This window comes from Mustela nigripes, chromosome 15 (genome assembly GCF_022355385.1).
Source record: "Mustela nigripes isolate SB6536 chromosome 15, MUSNIG.SB6536, whole genome shotgun sequence".
NCBI lineage: Eukaryota > Metazoa > Chordata > Mammalia > Carnivora > Mustelidae > Mustela > Mustela nigripes.
This window is the reverse complement of record NC_081571.1, coordinates 16,775,233-16,796,626: the sequence shown is the minus strand read 5'-3', so window position 1 is coordinate 16,796,626 and position 21,394 is coordinate 16,775,233. Positions and strand designations below refer to the sequence as shown.

General features: G+C 33.7%; 1 protein-coding gene across 3 annotated transcripts in view; it reads right to left on the bottom strand.

The window, feature by feature from the left end:
* The window catches only part of NBEA (neurobeachin), a 682,324-nt gene that overhangs the window by 351,198 nt on the left and 309,732 nt on the right, over positions 1–21,394 (bottom strand). For all 3 annotated transcript variants that reach the window (XM_059377712.1, XM_059377713.1, XM_059377714.1), the window contains one exon: positions 701–762. In XM_059377712.1, coding sequence (XP_059233695.1) covers positions 701–762 — 62 coding nt within the window. The remainder of the gene's footprint in view (positions 1–700; positions 763–21,394) is intronic.

Here is a 21,394-nt window from a genome sequence, read left to right as displayed (position 1 = left end):
TATATATATATAAACATTTATATATATATATAAATATATATATATATAGTTTCTTATAAATGCTAAGAAAAAAGCCAACAACTACAAATTCTATTTTAAAATCTGATTATTAAAGATAAATAGCATAAGTATATTTTTAGAATGTACACTGAAATGTACACATTACATCAAAAAAAGAAAGCAACAAGGTATTGTATAAAAGACCACTCACTAATGAGCTGTATTTTATACTCGGGCTATTGCATGAAAAAGACTTTGTTTTCATTATCTGTACTCAAATAGAAGAAAACACTTAATAATAAATGTCAGAATAATAAATTCTATGGTACCATTTTTAAACGGTGGAATGTAAAGAAGGGTATCAAAAGATCTGTAACAGACCATATATATATATACTTTTTTTTTTTTTTTTTTTTTTTTTTTTGCAGATAGAGGACAATAGAAGGATAGGAAGGTCGGAAAGAATAAGATAGCTAAAGAGAGCGGAAGAACGGAGAGGGAGACTGAATCAATATTTACAAGGTACTATCATCTAAAAATATATCTTATTTTGTTCATCTGCAGGATAAGAAATGTAAGTTTTAAAAATATGTGAACACACACATATATAGGCACACACATTCTACTAACTAAATAACATTAAAAAAAAAAAAAACCACCTCCCATAGTTTAATGTAATCCAGTGGAAGAGATGTCCTACCTGAGAACACAGCAGCATGACCAGCTCGACCACAGACGTGCTGGACTTCATACAAACGAGGCCTGCAACAAAGAAAGGTTGAACAAAATGAAATTACAGTGGTAGAAATCATCACTCCAAGTTGCTTTACTATGTAATTTTAATTTACAAAACGTTCTACAGATTAGAACTCCTAAAATAAAACAAATAAAAGAAAGATTCACTAACACATATTTTTTATGGCATTAATTTCAAAACATTCAGATATTCAAGATGTAGAAAAAAATACTAAAAACTGACTTCATGCTTGGGTTATTTATTGGTCAAGGCATTTTTTTATATTTAAACAAGATGGAAGGTAGTTATTGGAATTGGTGCACTTGTTAGAGCTACTTTGAATCCAATGACATTCGCTATGTGATTGTCTCCTGGAAAAAGAAGCAATCATCAGTGAACATCTGCCTAAATTTTCTTCTAAAAGACAACATTAATATAATTTACAAATAAATAACTGCCCATAGGTTATCAATTGTTAAATGTTTTTAAAATATTAAGAAATGAATTTCACACACAATACGTTAAGCAATGTTCATAGAATCTTGAAATGTTGTAATTTGTACAAATAATGGCTACTACTCATTGATCACTTACTGTGTGCGAGGCACTGTGTTAAGTGCCTTATATTCATAGTGTCATTTAAATCTTATTTCTATTCTGTTACATACTATTATTATACCCATTCTACAGATAAGAAAATATTCTTCCTATAAACAGTTTAAACATTAATTATTCATTGGGACGTTTCCCAGTTGAAAGGATAACTGCTGAATAACATGTAATAAGAAAGCCAATCATGACGGGTAGTTTTTTTTTAAAGTGCCAACAATGGAGGAAGACATAACTAAAAATAGAGAACAATTCCTGGTTGAGAGTATATAATCATGATGCTTACTAACATAAAAAAGATTTAAAATTTTTCATTTAAAAAAAATAATGTTTTTTCTTTTTAAGGAGGACAGAAGTGATCAGTAAAAGCATGGATAGCAGGAAATGCCATGGTCTTACATTAGTTGTTGCTAAATGAAAAGCTTAAGTGAAACCAGTTTTTCTCTTCTTTTCTTCTTAAGGTGATTTCAGTAAATAGTCTCAAATGCCTTCTAGGCTCTAGCATGTATATTTACGTAGGTTGTGGATAAATACCCTTTTGTGCCCACTCTGCTAACAACCCTATCCTTATTGTACACATGACAGAAAAAGCTGTAAAAGGCACTAGTATTCCATCTTATCAGATCTTTGGGCAGACAGTTAACTAATGAAATAAGAGGCAGATGTGAAAAGCTCATTTAAGAGACAATTGCTGTAATTGATCAGCAATTCTTATGCTCAGGAACTAGAGAATCAAAAAGATTAATGGGACATTTATCACCTGTTGGCTACTCAACTATTTGAAATTCTGACAAAGAAAAACTAAGGAAAAGGCCAAAGGACTATGCATAGCAAAAGAATCATAATCCTGATATGTACTCCATATAAATTTAGATTTTAGACTATAGGCTATATAAGGGATGACTATATAAAGAATTATTCACCATATATTTATTTTGTGTATTAGAATTTTTTTAATACATAACAACTTAAAAGTAAAAATTAGGAAAAACATGCTATTATGTTAATTTCTCACAGCCTGATTTTTAAAATGAACTTCTAAAAACCTCCTGGGGCGCCTGGGTGGCTCAGTGGGTTAAGCCTCTGCCTTCGGCTCAGGTCATGATCTCAGGGTTCTGGGATCGAGCCCCATATTGGGCTTTCTGCTCAGCGGGGAGTCTGCTTCCCCCCTTCTCTCTGCCTGCCTTTCTGCCTACTTGTGATCTCTGTCTGTCAAATGAATAAATAAAATCTTCAAAGAAAATTTAAAAAACCTCCTATGTAACAGGAATGTTCATAATCTTTACAATTTCATACAGAAAATATAAAATGTTCCATCAATGCTTTGTTCAAAGGACATGACAACAAATTGATAGGATCGCAAAACTGCAATTTGCAAACAGTATGGCCTTTGTGATTTCAACTCCATAGATCCACACACCTTTACTGGTGTGTTTTGTCTAATTAGCTTTGAACACAATGAACTAATGGATTCTCCTTAAAAGGAAAAAAATAATCTACCATTGACAATGTGAACATAAGCAGAGGCAATTCTGGAAGACTTATCAACCTTCAACTATTACACAATCACTTTGGTTGGAAGTATTTCTGGGTGTTAACAAAAGTATTACTAAAACAAATACCCAAACTCCAATGATTTTTATTAGCGATACTAAAAATACAAGCAATGTCTGGTAATACTCTAACCTTGCACACTTTCTAAATAAAGAGACATGCCCACATTTGAAAGTTTAAAATGTAGGAATAAACATGGTATTATATTAACTTAAATCATAAGCTCAAGAAAGCCACATTTATCTCATGATGCTATGAATACCTAAGCTATATAAGCATAAGGCAAATATTTTATAAGTGTATATTTCAAACAGGTTGATTTTATCCTTCTTGTATCTGGCAAGAAATTCATAATCAAATCAACTCATTTGGCAGCTACTCACATGAGCAAAGTATAGTGTTAGCACTGAGTAGTTTACAGTAATGGATAAGACATTATCTACTCCTTCCCATGTGTTCCATGTTTAATTTTATTTTATATTTTTTAAGATTTTATTTTTATTTATTTGACAGACAGAGATCACAGGCAGGCAGAGAGAGAGGAGGAAGCAGGCTCCCCTCGTGCAGAGAGCCCAATGCGGGGCTCAATCCCAGGACCCCAGGATCATAACCCGAGCAGAAGGCAAAGGCTTTAACCCACTGAGCCACCCAGGCGCCCCGTGTTCCATGTTTTAAATCAAATCTAAGATTATCTAACATTTACCTGGAGTTTTATCATTTACAAAACATTTTTACGTATGCTATCTCATTTCATTCTCTTAATAACTCTTTGATTTAGTTATTATTACCTCATATGATAGATAAAAAATGAAGAGTCAGTGACTAGCCCAAGAGGTGTCATTCAGTTTAGTAGAACTGGAACCCAAATTCAAGGAACCTAACTTGAATGTCCATTTGACGTCTGCTGCAGAGCTATATAAATAATTAAACATGAATAGGATGGCAATATGTCTCTATGAGAAAGGTCATAATGGTTCTTTCCAACTGGGATGATTTTGACAGTTTTCTTGGAGAAGGTAGCATATGTTGGTCAGACATGAGGACAAAAAGCACTATCTTTAGCAAAAGCAAAGAGGGAGAAGGGAAAAAAAATGTGAAAGACCTTTATTATTTGGAGGGTGGATGAGTAGAATATAGGCAGTGTATAAAAGTAGGACTGAGGGCTATCATAAAATTCAAAAATAAATAAAGATCAAAAGCAGTAAAATTATGTTTTTGAAAAGGGAAGAACTTAGCGCCAAGTTATATAATGAAGGAAATGATACTAGGGTTAAGTATTCCTATTTCATGATCATTTATCCCACGCTGTTAACTGAGAAGTCCCCAAAGGAGTTGTATATGTTTGCCCCATCATCAAAAACCTACTTAGACATATCGGCCAGTTAATATTTACCAGCAAATATACATTCACCAAAATAAATATTCTGACTAGGAATACTAATCCAATACTTTATACCACACAAGTTACCGTATAAAATTAAGACCTGGAGCAAAGTGAGCAAAGGGGGTTTGTATGTAAAGGAGGTATTTGACAGTGAAGAAACTATCTAGTAAGAATTTTTGAATATATTATGAACTACACTGTTGACAGATAAGGTCAACTGACTGGTTAACATACAAGCACGTGAGTAGATTAATTAGATGGACAAATTTGAGGTGGTCCAGATGCAAGAAGCAAAGAATGAATAGAACTGAATAAACTAAACCATCATCCAAAACACTGGCAGTTCTTTTGGGATCCCCCCCCCCTACTAGGGATAAGAAGTCAGTTTTATTTTCAGAACTATGTGTCTTCACCATAAACAACAAAATAGGGGCGCCTGTGTGGCTCAGTGGGTTAAAGCCTCTGCCTTCAGCTCAGGTCGTGATCCCAGGGTCCTGGGATGGAGCCCTGCATCGGGCTCTCTGCTCAGCGGGGAGCCTGCTTCCTCCTCTGCCTGCCTCTCTGCCTACTTGTGATCTCTGTCTGTCAAATAAATAAATAAAAATCTTTTAAAAAGAAAAAAAAAACAACAAAATAAACAAAACCCCACCAAGCCCCACTAAAATTTAGGATGAGTATGAAGTTTTAAGTTTGACTTTGGGACAAAGCTATCTTTTTTAATACAAGGAAGACTGCAAGGTACAGTGACGCTGTTTTACTACAAAGCTTTCAGATTCTTCTGAGTTCATCTGTCAATCTGACTTTGTGTGTCTATAGAATTAGATCAAGTTAAAAGAGCCCTTCAGCTTTAAAATATTGTAGGAAAATTCCATCTCTAGCAGGATGTTCCTCACAGTGGGAAATAAAGGGTATGAAGCTTTACAGTGATAAGCAAGAAATCACACTCCAAGCAAGAAATCACATAGATAACGGTGCCTGAGTTGCTTAAGGTGGCCACTTGGTTAAGGGAAAACCTCTTGGTTTTGGTCAGGTCATGATCCCAGGGCCCTTGGATCTAGCACAGCTTCCAACTCCACCCTCAGCAGGGAGTCTGCTTGGGGATTTTTTTTTTTCTCTCCTTCTGCCCTTTCCCCTCACACACACACACACATACACACACACACACACACACTCTCTCTCTCTCTCTCTCTCTCAGCTAAATAAATATATAAATAAGTAAATAATATTTAAAAAGAATAATAATCACACCCATAGGTGGGACTCCTCTTTTAAGCAGTGTCAGAATTTTCTTTCAGCAAGGGCCCTCTTTCAAAAGAGGAGACCCCCAGACATCTATGACTAGGGCAGGGCTCTGAGTACACTCTCATTAAATGTCAATTAAATGAATAAATCTAGAGACCATCATTCACTGAGTAACTGTGTAGTTGGTGATAGAGAAAAAAAAAATTGGATTTTGAGAAAAAGAAACCAAGCATATTTTCAAGGGAAGTAAGACCCATTTCCTTCAAAAGGCATTTATTGAGTGTAATGTCTAATGTGCTAAATACCGTGTCGGATACTAAGTATAAAAAGAAGTGAGGAAAGTGGCACAGATTTTGTAAACAAATAGTCATGACATAGAATCCTAGGAGATACTCAGATCATAAAGTGTTAGAAGCACAGAAAGGTAGTGAGCAACTCTGCTGAGGAGAACTTATAGGGTATGTGATATATCAGTTGGATGTCTGGGCAAAAAAAGATAGAATGGAAAGTCATCCAAGGCGAGAGAAACACGAGAGGTATAAAGAAACATGAAATAGCTAGTAAAACGGGGTTGGAATGTTATGTTGGGTTGTTGAGAGGACAAAAGGCAAGGAGTGGAAATGAAGACAGAAGGGGAGACAGGGAGGCAGGGCCATATATGGTGTGGCTTCCCATTGGCAACAGGGGGCCAATGAAGGACTCTAAACAAGTGACAGACATAATCCCATCTATTTGGAAAGATGCCTTTCTGTCAGTATATAGGAAGAAATCCTTAACTGTAAAGTCTAGTTAAGATAATGAAAGCCTGAGCTGAAGGCAATGGCAACGCAAATAGAGGAAGACTTGAAAGCCATTTTGGAATGAGACAATACAGTATTTCAGACAATGGAATATGAGGTTAAATTCTAGGGTAAAGGAGCAATGCAAGTGTGAATGATGACACCTTTACCTGAGCTAGATAAAACAAATGAAGAAGAAGGTATGTGGGAAGAGAGTGCTGACTTTCATTCTGGATGAAATTAGGAATACAGGCACAAAAATTAATGTTGAGCTTTAGAAGTGCTGTTTTTTAGATGATGTAACTCTGATAAACCAGATATAAATATAAACCATGCTATCAGACAGGTAGCATGCTGTTGAAGAAAACACAATTGTGTAGTTTTTATAAGAGTCCCATTAGTAGACTACCAGTAACAATCCTACAAATAGTTTTAAGATCTAGATTTTCCATTTTTCCTCAGAATAAGATATACAAATTAGTTTTCCTTTAAATAGACATGACTGTTCCAGTAATGTGAATTTTAAAAACAAAGTCTTCCCAGGACTACTTACTTTTTAAATAACTTTCTAATGATTTTAACTTTTTTAAATTCCAAAATTAGTAGAGATTAAGTGGCACTGAAATAGTTTCATCTTAGTAATAAATGTTGAATTAGAACCACTGACCTTGAAAGGAACTACACAAGCTCACTAGGTTTCACTGCTTTAGTGTCACTGGTGTGTGGCTAGCTGGTAATTTCTTTGAAATTCTCTGTTCTATGTAGTTTTTGCATTGTGTTACAAAGCATTCTAAAATACAGTGCATAACCATAAAATAGTCTATCTTTAATGATTTCTGCAATACTTATATATCTCTACCAGTATATTAACAATTTCCTTTGTTTTTTACCAGCCTTTTACTTTTTTATCTGCAATACGCAATCTGTTTCCTTATGTCATCACACTGTATGCTCCTGTATGTAAAAGAGTACTTTTGGTTTTATTGTTTAAGTCATCTGAACTTATTAAGGTCAAAACGTTAAGAATTACCAAACCAAATATATTTTTCTCATTTAAAACAACAACAACAAAATCACTATTAAGCATCCTTTGAAATAGTAATGGCCTGAATATTAATTACTATTGTTACAACTAATATTAATATGGGCATGGTAATATTAGTAATATAATATTTCAAGATTTGCCTACAGAGATTTAACTTAAAACTGCATTACAAATGGAAACAATTATATTACCTTACAGAAACTAAAATAACATTAAGTTCATTTTCTAAGAAAAAGCTTAAGTGTAATTAAATCATTACAGCTTGTTTTTATATTTAGATTATAAAGTTTAAGTGGAAAAAAACCCTCACAATACTGTAAAGTCAGTGAGAGTTCATTCATTCACTGATTTATTTGTTTGTTAAGAACTCAGTTATCACCAACTTATGGCACTCTTAATGTCTTTGGAATAGGAACAAAACTGAAGTCCCTGGACATACCACACATATCAGGAGTCAGCAAACTTTTTCTGTAAAGGCACAGATAAAATATTTTGGCTTTGGTGGCCAATAAGTTTCTGTCACAACTACTCAACTCTGCCATTGTAGGTGCAAAAGCAGCCACACAACACATAAAACCAATGAACTTGACTGTCTTCCACAAAAACTATTTAGTTATTACAACGTGTGTGGGTACATGTGCATGTGTGTACATCTCTGTGTAAGAAGAGAGAGAACACATAATATGCACACATAATCACATATGCACCTACAGAATTTTAAAACTGCAGGGTAAATTATTTTAAATATATATCTATGATGCTTTATAATTTCAAATCCAAAAAGCTCTGGAAAAATAAAAGCTTTCTTGAAAAACTGTCACAAACTCAATTATCAAGCAACATTTCACCTAATATGAAGCTGTTTATAATCTTTATTCCACTAAGTGTGAATGTATCTATGTATTACTGAAGACATATTAATGTGTTTGATTAACAAACTACCACATAATCCTCTGAAGATGCTAGGAAATAACACATATCGGTACCTATTGCATTTCTTGAGTCCCAGTGTGTCTATATTACAAGACACATATGGCTCTAACTTTTGAATAAGGCATCGTAGGCACTTATTAAAATTTTAAAAATGTGACAGCTTTTTAAAAGTGAGAAATCAGTAGTACTCTCACATGAAATATTTTGAAAGATTTACAAATTAATATTAATATTAATTATAATTTCAAAGCAATTTGATATTGTGCCTTTCCCCAAGGAAATTCCATATATCCAGAACTAAAAATCTATTTCCACATGGGAATGGTTGTCTAAGTGCTTTTAAACTGTAAATTTAGAGTATGTAGATTGATCAAATATAAAATTAATTGCAACTATAGTTACACGATATCCAAATAATCATTTTGACAGATTTATTTAAATCAATTCTAATTTTTGTTGTTGTTTTTGTGTTGATACAGCCTAGTAATTTAACAGACTGTGGATTTTTTTTTCCTTTTTTTACACTTTTGTTTCTGCTAAGAATGTTTGCATAATGATAGGGCTGAAGTTCCTAAAACTCATAGATAATTCTTCTACACAATGATAGATTATAATAAAAAAATGAAGATACAGTGATGGTTAATACATGGATATTTATTAGTGATTATAACATGAGCTGAGATGAGACTATTCTAATGGCACTGTTAACACCTATTAAATATAAAACACTGCCACAAATTTACTCTTTTGTTACTTATGCTTTAGAAAGTATGTGCTAGACCATCAAAATGTCGTATCAGGGGAAATATTCTGGAAAACTTCTAATGTCCAATGTCATCCTTTTTTTGTTTCCATATGACTTTAAACTTCTGTTTGCATGCTCCATTTAAGTATCATTTTTTATTTACACCTCCTTAAAAACAAATTACAATTTCCAAATCATTTGGGATTAATTAAGTTTTGAGTTGGCTATCTCTTGAGACATTTTCATTTAAATAATTTATTTATGGAACTATAAGTAAGCCATTGCTGTATGCACAGAGATGACACAGTCTTTGACCACAAGGAGCTAACAGCCTAGTTACAAAGATAATATATTTTGAAGGATTCTAGAGAGCATTATACTGAAAAAAATTACAATAAAGCACTATGCCTCAAAATAACTTAAAATAATTACTTGTGAAGTTTTCATTAAGCATTTTGATTCACAGTATTAGACTCAAGTTTCCACTACATAAGTGATTGACCTGTGTGTCTTGCCCTTTCCTTGACTTCCTGATTTAATCACAACAGCAATGAGAAAGGATGAAATAAGGGAAATAAGAGACATTTTCACTATCATAAATCATCTGGATCATCTCAATTCTCTTTGGGTTAAATTTAATTATAGGACCAATTGTTATTCCTATCTCACTTCTTTGCACCAATTTTCTTCTCCCTTCCCTGCACACCTTCATATTCCAAAAAGCCTCAATTAAATTCTAAAACTACTAAACTATGTCTTGTCTAAATTTTGCCATTACCCATGAAAAGACTCTAGTCCCAAATAATCATTAAGAATGATACATGTGTTTTAACCCCGTATTTCATCTCAAGAAATACTGATACTCAAAAGAGTAGAAAATATTTCAAGTTAGTCATACAATTAAATCACAGGAACGGTTACAATTAAATCACATGAATGATTAGAGTTAAATAAAATGGCTAAACTGATGCCTTCATTTTAAAAATAAAGCAATTTATATTCTGTAAAATATGAGATTCTCCTTTTAAACATAGTGTGTATAAATGTATAATCTGTATTGTTACAGTTCCAAACTACCCAAATTTTGACTTTCATTGATTTACATTCTCAAGTAAATATGTTCAATAATTTAAAGTTCACAAATTTAAATTTAAAGTAGTTTTTGTGGTAACATACACCTTTAAATTCTTTATTTTGGGGTTCAGATAAACACTGGCTCTTTTTCTTTCAAATACTTAAATAGGGTGCAAAATGGAAATTGTATACTTTTCTTTTAATAATGCATTCATGAGCTTAAAATAAAAACTAAGACATGTAATTGGTAGAAGGAAATCATTTAATGATTATTGTGATTATGGCATACAGTGGGGAAAAAAAAGTTAAGATAGACTCAAGGAGAGATCAGTCGGATGAACCTCACTTATACAAAAGTGCGTAAACTTTATCCAATAAATATTGGTTTCAACTGTTGAAGTAATCTGGGATAATAAGGTTCACAAAGTTCCTTATCTGTGTCTAAAGCAATAAATTCTCCAATGTGACCAAAGCTGATTTTCTTTACTAAATTCTGCATTTAGGGCAAAATATTGAAGAGCTGAGTAACCAGCCCAGTTTTGTTCATTCTTAGTAAAAAATGGGAAGTTCTTGGAACTTGGAGGAACTTGGAAGTTCCTTAAATTTTACAACATTGAAGCTATTCTCAAAAGTTACAGAAATTATTCATAAGCATATGATCCCATTTAAGCAATATTTATTGGGAATATATGCCATTGGTTATACAAAGAAGTACAGATTACTGAATTAACAAGATTATTTTGTCTATATCAGAAAATCCTACATCAAACTCACACCTATTCATAATTCAGAATGATATCTTGGAGTCAAATGATATAGTCACAGAATATAATCCAATAATGATGGCAGTAAAGAAATCAGCATGGGCATTGCTTTGTACTTAAAAAATAACACTTGAAGTATAAAATATTAGACCTACTCATAAACTAAAAGTAAATGGTGCTGTTATTTCTCTAAGCCTTCCTGAAATAATAGATTATAAATAGCAATTATCTTTTGAAACAGTACAGCTGGGGAAATCAACAAAATGGAATCAAATAAATAACCACAAAAAATCTGTCAAAAACTGAAGAGCTAGTAATTTCCAAGAATTAATGATATTCATTGATTCGTATGTTTCATTGATACTGTATGCTTACTATATGCCAAACACAAATACGAAACAGCCATTTGTTTGAGAAGCCTATGTTGCAAGCAGATAAACAAATCAATTTAACGTGAAGAGACCAAGAGTTATCTCAGAATCATTATAAGATGTTGACTTAGAAGGCAAGAGAAATAATGTCATTAAAGTAATTCCTACAGTAATTACAAAAAATAGTGGAATTGAGAAATAACAGGATTTAGCTTGAAATAACGTGCAGCTATCAATTTCTTTAAAAAAAGACTCAGAGATCATTCCAAGATCAGCAGTCACAAAAAGTATTATTCAATTTGTAAAACAGAATCTGATTCACATGAACAAATTCCTCTAGTCCTGTCAGTGTATCTAGACTTAATGTGTCCTCTATCAAAATAAACATGTAAATACAAAACATGTTTAAGTCAAGAATATTCTCTAGTTTAAATGTTGCAAAGTATAGCTGCTGAAATGACCTCTATAGACTTTTTTAAAAAAGATTTTATTTATTTATTTGACAGATAGAGATCACAAGTAGGCAGAGAGGAAGGCAGAGAGAGAGAGAAAGGAGGAAGCAGGCTCCCTGCTGAGCAGAGACCACCCCCGCCCCCTCCGATGTAGGGCTCCATCCCAGGACCCTGGGATCATGACCCAAGCTGAAGGCAGAAGCCTTAACCCACTGAGACACACAGGTGCCCCCTGTATAGACTTTTTAAGTAATTAGTTTCAAAGTTAAAATAATATACTGACAGAAAACTATCTTTGATTGGGTTTAGTGTAAGGAGAATAAGCCTATTGAGTATGGGAGAACCACATTTTAGGAATGGATAGTAGCATGTAAATTATGCATCTTCCGTATGCAGGAGAAAACGGAGACAATCATCCTCTAGCAGTTAAAACTGGTCACGAGTCTAAACTGTAGCTTTCATGGATTCCATTACACACATTAGACTCTATTTTATATCCAATCTAGTAAATTCTGTTAGCTGGATACCAAGGAAAAGTGGATTAAAAGTGCTGATATTATATGGAGGGGCAGTGTATATACAAAAAAAGCAGTGAAATCAAAGAAGCTATAAAGGAAAATACCTTTGAAGGAGACACAAGGGGAAAAGTTTAGTCTTCTAGAAAACGTTCACAGAGGCAACAGCTCTACACACTTACTGGCTTAGAAATAACTGAAACCAAACCAAAACAAACCAAAACAAAAACAAAATTGATCAAAATCCAACCATGTATGGCAAAACTTACATAATCTTGGTTTGCATTATTGTATATAGAAACATTACGGAAGAAGTCAATATCTTACTGTCTTTTGCAATAATGGGCTTGAAACCGTAAATTATGAAATGCTACAATTTCTGAGAGACATAGTGAAATGTGGCCCATTTAGTTAAATGCATACTAGATTGATAGAGGTGAGGTCTAGGAAATAGTTAGAGGAAAACAAAAATGGTCACTTGGTCAATGAGGAAGCTCCTGGGGAAATTTACTGTAGAAAGACCTTATTTTTGGGGTGCCCAGGTGGCTCAGTGGGTTGGGCCTCTGCCTTTGGCTCGGGTCATGGTCTCAGGGTCCTGGAATTGAAGCCAGCATTGGGCTCCCTGCTCAGCAGGAAGCCAGCTTCCCCCCCTCTCTCTGCCTGCCTTTCTGTCTACTTGTGGTCTTTCTCTCTCTGTGTCAAATGAATAAATAAAATCTTTAAAAAAAGGAAAGAAAGAAAGACTTTATTTTTCTTGGGATCCAGGGTCCACCTGAGTTGCAGCTACTTCAGCTAATTAAGGGGCATCTGTAATGTGGGAAATTGCGTTTTGATATCTGAGAAGGACAGACTGGAGACTGATGTTGAAGGGTGACATGCCCTGCACCTGACCTCATTATCAGAAAATAGAGAGAAGGAACAACAAATGTGGACAGCAGAGATCATGGACCAGGAAAAAGTGTGCCTGTATGTATTCTCTTTGATTGTAGTGGTATTTCAAACACCATGCAGGTGGACACAAATTATTATCTGAATGTTAAGTAACAAACCTGTTAGGTCCTTACATTTCTAAATATTTTCACACTTGGGTTTACCCAATTTTATTAGCATTACAGAATTCATTCAGCTGAATCTAGTTTTTAATTAAGCCAAAGCAGCTCTGGACTGAAAATGTGAAGACCTAGTTTTAGCCGACAATCTAAACTGTTATGTGAACCTCAGCTAAGACACTTACCTTCCTTGACACAAAAACTCTTTTGCTGGTGAACAGTAAATCATTTTGAAGCTTTGAAAAATTACAACCAAAGGAATACATTTTACTTCATGATTCAGTATATATAACTGAAATAAATGTTTCATGAAACACTTCCTCTCACTGTGTATTATATTCTCATCTATGTTGTACTACGTAATGATATGCCATTAAAAAATAGCATCGGGGTATCCTTTATTGATTACACCATACCATTAATGGGTCACAGTCTGCAGTCTGAACATACTAAAGGTGAACTACCTCCTGTTTTTATATGGGCCACAAGCTAAGCCCATGGTTTTTACATTTTGAAATGTTTGGAGAATAAAAGAGAATAAAAATACTTCATGACACTTAAATTTATATAATATTCACATTTCACTGTTCATAAATAAAATTTTAACTTATAGCCAAGTTCATCCCTTTACATATTATGTGTGGCAACTTCCTCACTACAATGGCAAAACTGAGAACTTGTGACAGACTGTATGGCCACAAATTATTTATTTTTGGCTCCTTATTGAAAAAAGGCTTTGAGTCCCGCAATAAAGGATACAAACAGTTATTTGAGGCTTGGTTCTAAGTCCTTCATGTCTTTCTGGGCTAACCTGGGAACAAGGGGAAGTAGGTGCATGATAGTGGAAAGAAAATGATGCGGGAAAGTGGGCTCTTGGTCAGTTATTTAGGCATTAGTTTTCTATTTCATTCCATAACTTGAAAATAAGAAGGAAAAGGGGGAAAACTGACAAGCAGTATTTGGTGATAGCATAAAGATTAAAATCATTTACAGAATCTGCTCCTGTGAGTTCATAGGGCTTTAACTTGCAGCCCTTAAGTACTTCAGTTTTATGATGGGCCAGTAAAGGTTGGTAATTGTTTCAGCAAGGATTACTTTGCACCTGAAGTGGTCAATTACGTTGCATTGTATTCATACGTACATTTTAAATTCACAATGATGAAATAATCATTGGGTAAGGAAAGTGAAGCCATATCTGAGTTGAAACTCTTTCAACTGTGCTTGTTAAATATTTCCTTGTTCACATTAGACCTTTATCTAAACAGCACTTTTTCCAATAAGATCTTTTTGTTCTTTTAGCCTTCAGAAATTTGATAGATTGTTTCTTAGTCATACTTGATTTTGTCCCTCCCTGTTCAAAATTCTTCCAAGGAGGACTAGGATCTAATTTTTTGTTTCTGCAGAATAGGTGTATTTGGCAAAGTCAATGCCCCTGCCTCTCCGTAGTTTTCAAAAGTAGTCATGAACAAATAGGTACTTTTCTGTCCCTGGTTTCTTCATCAGGTTTAAACCTGACCGACATGTCATCCATGACATGTTTTTGTGCATTTAGTACCCTTATTTTACTTCTGTTTTAAGAGTATAGTTGGAAATAAAGCAGTATCAAGATAAAGAATACAGATAAAACTTCAAGAATTATAATGAAATATATTATTTCCTGTGCAATATCAAAAATTGGTCACAATCACTCTTAAAGTCCTCCAGACAATGTTGCAATAAGGTAATCCAGGAACTTTTGCTTTTTGGTTAAGCTAAATTTTACCCTTCTCTCTGATTATTAAGACCAATTACTGAAATCTACTTGAGTATAGAAAACAATCTCATTTGTTCTCCCACCTGTTATTCAACCACAGGTGTTTTTGAGGGTATGCTGGCAGGTCCTGAAGACCTGGTGGAGTCTGATCTGGTAAGTGATAGAAACACTATTAAGTAATTATACACATATAGGTTGCTTACTATAATTTTGATACATGTTCTAGAGAAAAAGCACATGGTGCTATGAAAGGTTTTAAGAAGGGAACCTCACTAATTCAGATGTGGCGTGGCTAGATCTTGATATCCTTTCTGCACTAATTTCTCTTATCCCTACCAAGTACCTTCATTTTTACATTTCCAGGATTTTTTTTTCCTTTCTGTCTCCTAACAGGTCTAGATTTCCCCACCATGAATAAAATTCCATGCAGCCAAATGAACTTCTATCAATTTTTCCTCTTCTCTCTCATCATTAAATTTTTTCAATGACTGGTCTATGTTCAGCTTTTACAAACACTTCCACATTCTACAATACTGTATCTGTGCCTACAACTCTTCTGCAATGTCTCCAGGATAACCAAATGTGACTTATGAAACCAAGGAGTAAGTTTTTAGACTTTCTCTTGACTTCCATAGAATATTTACCATTTCCAAGTATTAAGAATATATATGCATCCCCATATTCAATAACTAAGTTGTTTTATTATTTTAATTCAACTTTACTGAAGGGTAGTTTACATAAAATACAATGTGACCATTCTGAATGGACACTTCTTTGAATTAGGAAAATGTATATGTCCATGTGGTCACCAGTACAAGGTACCCACCTGCCACCCCCACAAAGTCCCTTGTGCCTATTCTCATCCTCTCTACATCCTTAACCCCAGGCACTTTCCTGCATTCTACACTATAAAAACGATGTGTTCTTTTCCAGTATTTCATAAAAATGAAAACACACAATATGAACTTGTTGAGCCAAGCTGCTCTCTTACACAGTATTTCTGAAATTCATGGATTTTTCTGAGTATCAGGTTTTTTTTTTATTCTTGAGTAGTAATCTGTATCATATGGATAATACAAGCATTTGTTAAATTTACTTTTTTTTTTTACTTTTTGATGATTATAGTAGTTGTTTCCAGTTTATATTTATTATGAATGTTGCTACGAAATTTTATATAAGTATGTGGACATATGTTTGCATCTCTCTTGAATAATAATTACTGGGGAATTGCTGGGTCAAATTTTAATTGCATATTTCACTATAAAACACTACCAAATTGTTTTTCAAACTTGTACCATTTTACATTGCCAATCAGTAAGGTATGAGATCCTTAGGATTTTCTACATACATGATAATTTCACCTGCATTTAAAAAGTTTTACTTCCTCCAGTCTGTGTATCTTTTATTCTCACATCTTGTTTTACTCTAGTACTTTGATACTTCAGTAACATTTTGAATTACAGTGGTTAAATTGAATTAGAAAGGCAAAATCTTTCCCTTTTCAATCTCATTTGATTTTTCACTATTACATATAACATCAGTTGTTGATTTTTTTATAGGTACCAATTTCAGGTTAGGTTTACCCCCTTTGGAACCTATTTTTCTCAGATATTTTATCATGAATTGATGCTGAATTTTAATGAATGCTTTTTCTGCACCAGTTAAAAATGAGAAAAAAAATTTATCTGCATATTTTTTGTACTCTCCTTTGTGTGTCTAAGTTTCCATCTGATATCCTTAACTCTACTTGAAAAATCTCTTTTGACAATTCTTATAGCACAGATGTGCTGGCAATGAATTTTATCTTTTGTAATCTGAACGTCTTTCCCCTTCATTTTTGAAGATATTCATTAAAGAATTCTAGGTTGGAAATCTTTTCTATCAGCACTTTAATGAAGTTCCATTATCTTCTGATCTGCATAATTTCTGACTAAATGTTGGTAATAATTTTTATTTTTGTAAGTAATGCATTTCTCCTCTGACAGCTCTTTAAAATTTTAATAAAAGGGGCATCTGAGTGGTTCAGTTGGTTAAGTTTCTGCCTTTAGCTCAGGTCATGATCCTAGGGTCCTGGTATCGAGTCCTGCTTTGGGCTCCTTGCCCAGCAAGGAGTCTGCTTCTCTATCTTGTCTGCCCCTCCCCACCATTCGTGCTCTCTTTACGTTCTCTCTCTCAAATAAATAAAATGTATTTTTTTAGCAAAGCAATAGAATTTTATTAAATGAAGATATAGGAAAAGCTCTCAGGAGTGAGAGGGGTCCCAACAGGTTGCCAATAAATAAAACCTTAATTTTTTAAATAGAAAATTTAATTTAAAATTTAAATTATTATGCATTAAAATTGGCCTTTTCACTTTGTATGTAAATTTCTATGAGATTTAACACATATATTAACTCATGTATGGCCACTATAATCAGAACACAAAATTGTTCCATCATCCCAAGAAATCCCTTGTACTATTCCTTTGCAGTGGCCTTCTCCCCCTACCCATAATCCCTGGCTACTGCTGGTCTGTTTCCCATCCCTAGTTTTGTCTTTTTGAGAATGTCCAAAAAGACAATGGGAACACAAAATATACAACCCTTTGAGATAAGCTTTTCTTACACACAACAATGTCATATGTATATATACACACACACATATATACACATCTACATACATACATACTTAACTGCTTGATTTATCCATAGGCTTTTGTGGCTCTGTTCCCCATTTATATATTTAGGTTGTTTTTGCTTTTTTTTTCCTGTTTCAGTTTGGAAAGATACCATTCTGTATCTTATAGTTCACTGTGACTACAGTAATCAGTGTATAATAAACTGTAAAATCCATCAAATTAATTTTCTCATTTTTCTTTCTTATATTGTTCATTTTTCTCCACATTGTGTTGTTTTCCTTTAATACCTAAACATTCTTATGACATCTGATAATCCTTGTCTTTTAAACTCACCATCTCTGTCAGTTTTATCAACTCATTTCCTTCTGGTCTTGTGCTACACTACACTGCTTCATCTCAGGTCTAATAATTTTATATGGATACTGGGAATTATGATTATTGCATTGTTAAGTGTTAGCATCTTGCTTTGTTCCTTTAAAGTGTGATAGGCTTTGCTCTGAAGTTAAATTATTGGTGGGTCAAGTTGATTCTTTTGAGGCTTATTTTTAAGTGTGTGTGTGTGTGTTTATGTGTTTTAAAGGGTGGATCTACACTAGAGCATCCTGTACTCTAAAAATAATTTAACTCTACTACTAATGTGTTAATCTTCTGAGCACTATACACACTACTTCCAATAATGTGAGGACCAGCCACTCTGGCTGGGCAGAGCTAGAATAATGCTCTCTCTCCTGTGAAGTAAAGAAAATACTTCAAAGCCCCTTGGACATAATTTGCCAGTCTGCATTCTCCCTGTACATGTGCCACTTGGTATTCAGTAAAGATCTAAGGGGCCCATTCACAGATTTCTGGAGCTATTTTACTGTGTAGCTACCTACTCTATGAAAGTGTGCTCCACAACTTCTTGACCTCTGGTTCCTATCTCTCAGTTCACCAAGACTACTGCATTTTACTTCAGATTTCCCTTCTTTCACAATATTTCATAATGTGCCTCCAGGCAAAATGTTAATGGAAATCCCTGAACCCAACTTAATTATTTCCTTTTTTTCAGGGATTTCAGTTCACATTGACGTACTGTCAAAGTTCTAAAAACTGTTGGTTTATATACTTTGTTCAATTTTCTAATGGTTACAGTGGAGGGCAAGTCCACTCCCTGTTATTCTATCATGACAAAAGAGAGGAAACCATGCTAAATATTTTAGAGTTTTCCTTCAAAACATTGTGTTATTGCCCCTTTCTTGTTCTTTTTGTCAACATCATATGCAGGACTTTATATTCGACTAACAGTACTAGAAGAGTATTAATCCTGACTAAAAACACCTTGTTATTTCACAGGTTTTAATATTATCTCCCTTTTCTGAAAGCAGAGAAAGCAAGATAGGATCTTATGCATTTAAAGTAAAATCCTTAAACATATACCATATACTATGGAACAAATACTAAAAGATAGTCTGATCTTCACAACAGATTATAATTTTTATATGACAGCAATATGGCTGTCACAATTATTAAACCACTGATTGTCAATGTTAAGTTATCTGGTGGATCAATCATGCACATCTCTTTTCCATCTTGTTTTGATTCATATGAAAAACTTTTTGAAGATATCGTTTCTAAAGGATCATTTCTTTAAATTTCTGCTATACTATGATCTCTTGACATCCTTACACCCTAATTACTCAGGTATCTAACAATCTTCAGTAGCTATCTGAAAACTGTAATAAGATCCCTTGATAAAATGTGACTTTATATTTGTAAAAACAAGTGATCATCTTCTCTTTACTAACCAATACCTCCAAAGCATAATTCAGAAAGATAAAATTTCTGAATTACACATAAAATTTTTTGCTTGAATCAAAATCGTTGATTAAAAATTCCTATTTTTTAAATATTTAGCACAATATATGAAGTATATTCCCCCAATACAAAAATGGATCATTTGCAAAAATATGGGATGTTATACAAAACATCACTGGTGTATGTTTGTAAAATTTTCCTAAAATGTTAGTGACCATTTCTTAAAATAACATCAATAACAACTCTAGGAACTAAACGATACACGCTTACATAGAATTAGCACAGAATGGATAGTGATACCTAGGTGTCAGTTAACCAAATTTATCAAAAGTAATAATCAAAAATAGGAAGAGAAATGCATTCTACAGTCAGTATAGTTCAATTTTTAAAAAAATATTTTTCAGAGAGAGAGTGCATGCACATAGAAAGGACAGGTAGATGGAGAGAGAGAATCTTAAGCAGGCTCTATACCGAGTGAAGGGCCCCATGTGAGGCTGGATCTCACAACACAGAGATCATCACCTGAGATGAATACAAGAATAAGACACTGAACTGACTGAGCCACCCAGGCACCCAACTGTAGTTCAAGCTTACGCAACACAGCACTGAGTTGTGGCTGGTCAAAAATTATACCAGTCGATCTTGGTTTTCAGCTAAAAGAAACTTATCTTTTTAAACAAAAATTTCAAAAAACAATTTGTATCCAGGACACCATGTAATGAATAAAATAAAAAGCAGTTTCCTATAGCCATTTATTAAGGAAAAAATGTAATTTTTCTTTTGATGATGCCATTTGGCTAGAGTGAGAGATAATGTCCACAGTCTAGAGCCTTAAAGAACAAGTTTGCAAATTCTTGTTCTAGAGTACTTCTGGATTTAAAATACAACCAGAAAACAAAGAGAAATGCTGAATTCTTTAAAAGGAAAATTTGCATTATACAGAAAATTCATTAGAAATAAAATATTAGAAATGAAAATCTGTAAAAGTTGTTTATAATTCCATTATGTAAGAGATAAAACTTATGAATACTGAGCTCATGGATAAGGTAACTTCCTGCATAAGATAAATGCTGTTAGATTGTTATCTCACAATCTCATGTTGGAAAATTATAATTATTCATCCAAATAAAAAAATTGGGAGATTTTTCCTTTCACATGTTAGACTACTGAATTTCTTTTTTATTAATCAGATCCCTGTGAAGCATAGAGACAACATAATTATCTATCTTACCATTCACAAGATCAATACTACATTTTTTTTTAATCCCTTAAGAATGAGCTGCAAATATGGCTAACCCTTTAATATATAACTTCTCCCAAAGTGGTTTCCTTGTTGTTGTTATTGTTGTTAGAGTCATCTGTGTCTAAGGTAGGACCTACCTAAGTTTGCTTTCCATTTCCTTCAGCTTACATCATCACCTTGTGCTTTAAGAACTCAGTCATATTTACGTAAAAATTCAAACTAACCACATGTTCTTAAAAATATCTCAAATAGTCTCTAGACATTGCCACAGTTATCACAACAATTGCTACTTTTAAAACATTAATTTTAATAGAAATTGTGAGAAAAATTAGATGACTACTGTACCATGTCATCTCCTAGAAACAGTAGGGAAATTAATCATATATACAATATTTTAAATAGATGATAATCACACCAGTCAGAATGGCTAAAATCAGCAAGTCAGGAAATGACAGATGCTGGCGAGGATGCGGAGAAAGGGGAACCCTCCTACACTGTTGGTGGGAATGCAAGCTGGTGCAACCTCTCTGGAAAACAGCATGGAGGTTCCTCAAAATGTTGAATATAGAACTGCCCTATGACCCAGCAATTGCACTATTGGGTATTTACCCTAAAGATACAAACGTAGTGATCCAAAGGGGCACGTGTACTCGAATGTTTATAGCAGCAATGTCCTCAATAGCCAAACTATGGAAAGAACCTAGATGTCCATCAACAGATGAATGGATCAAGAAG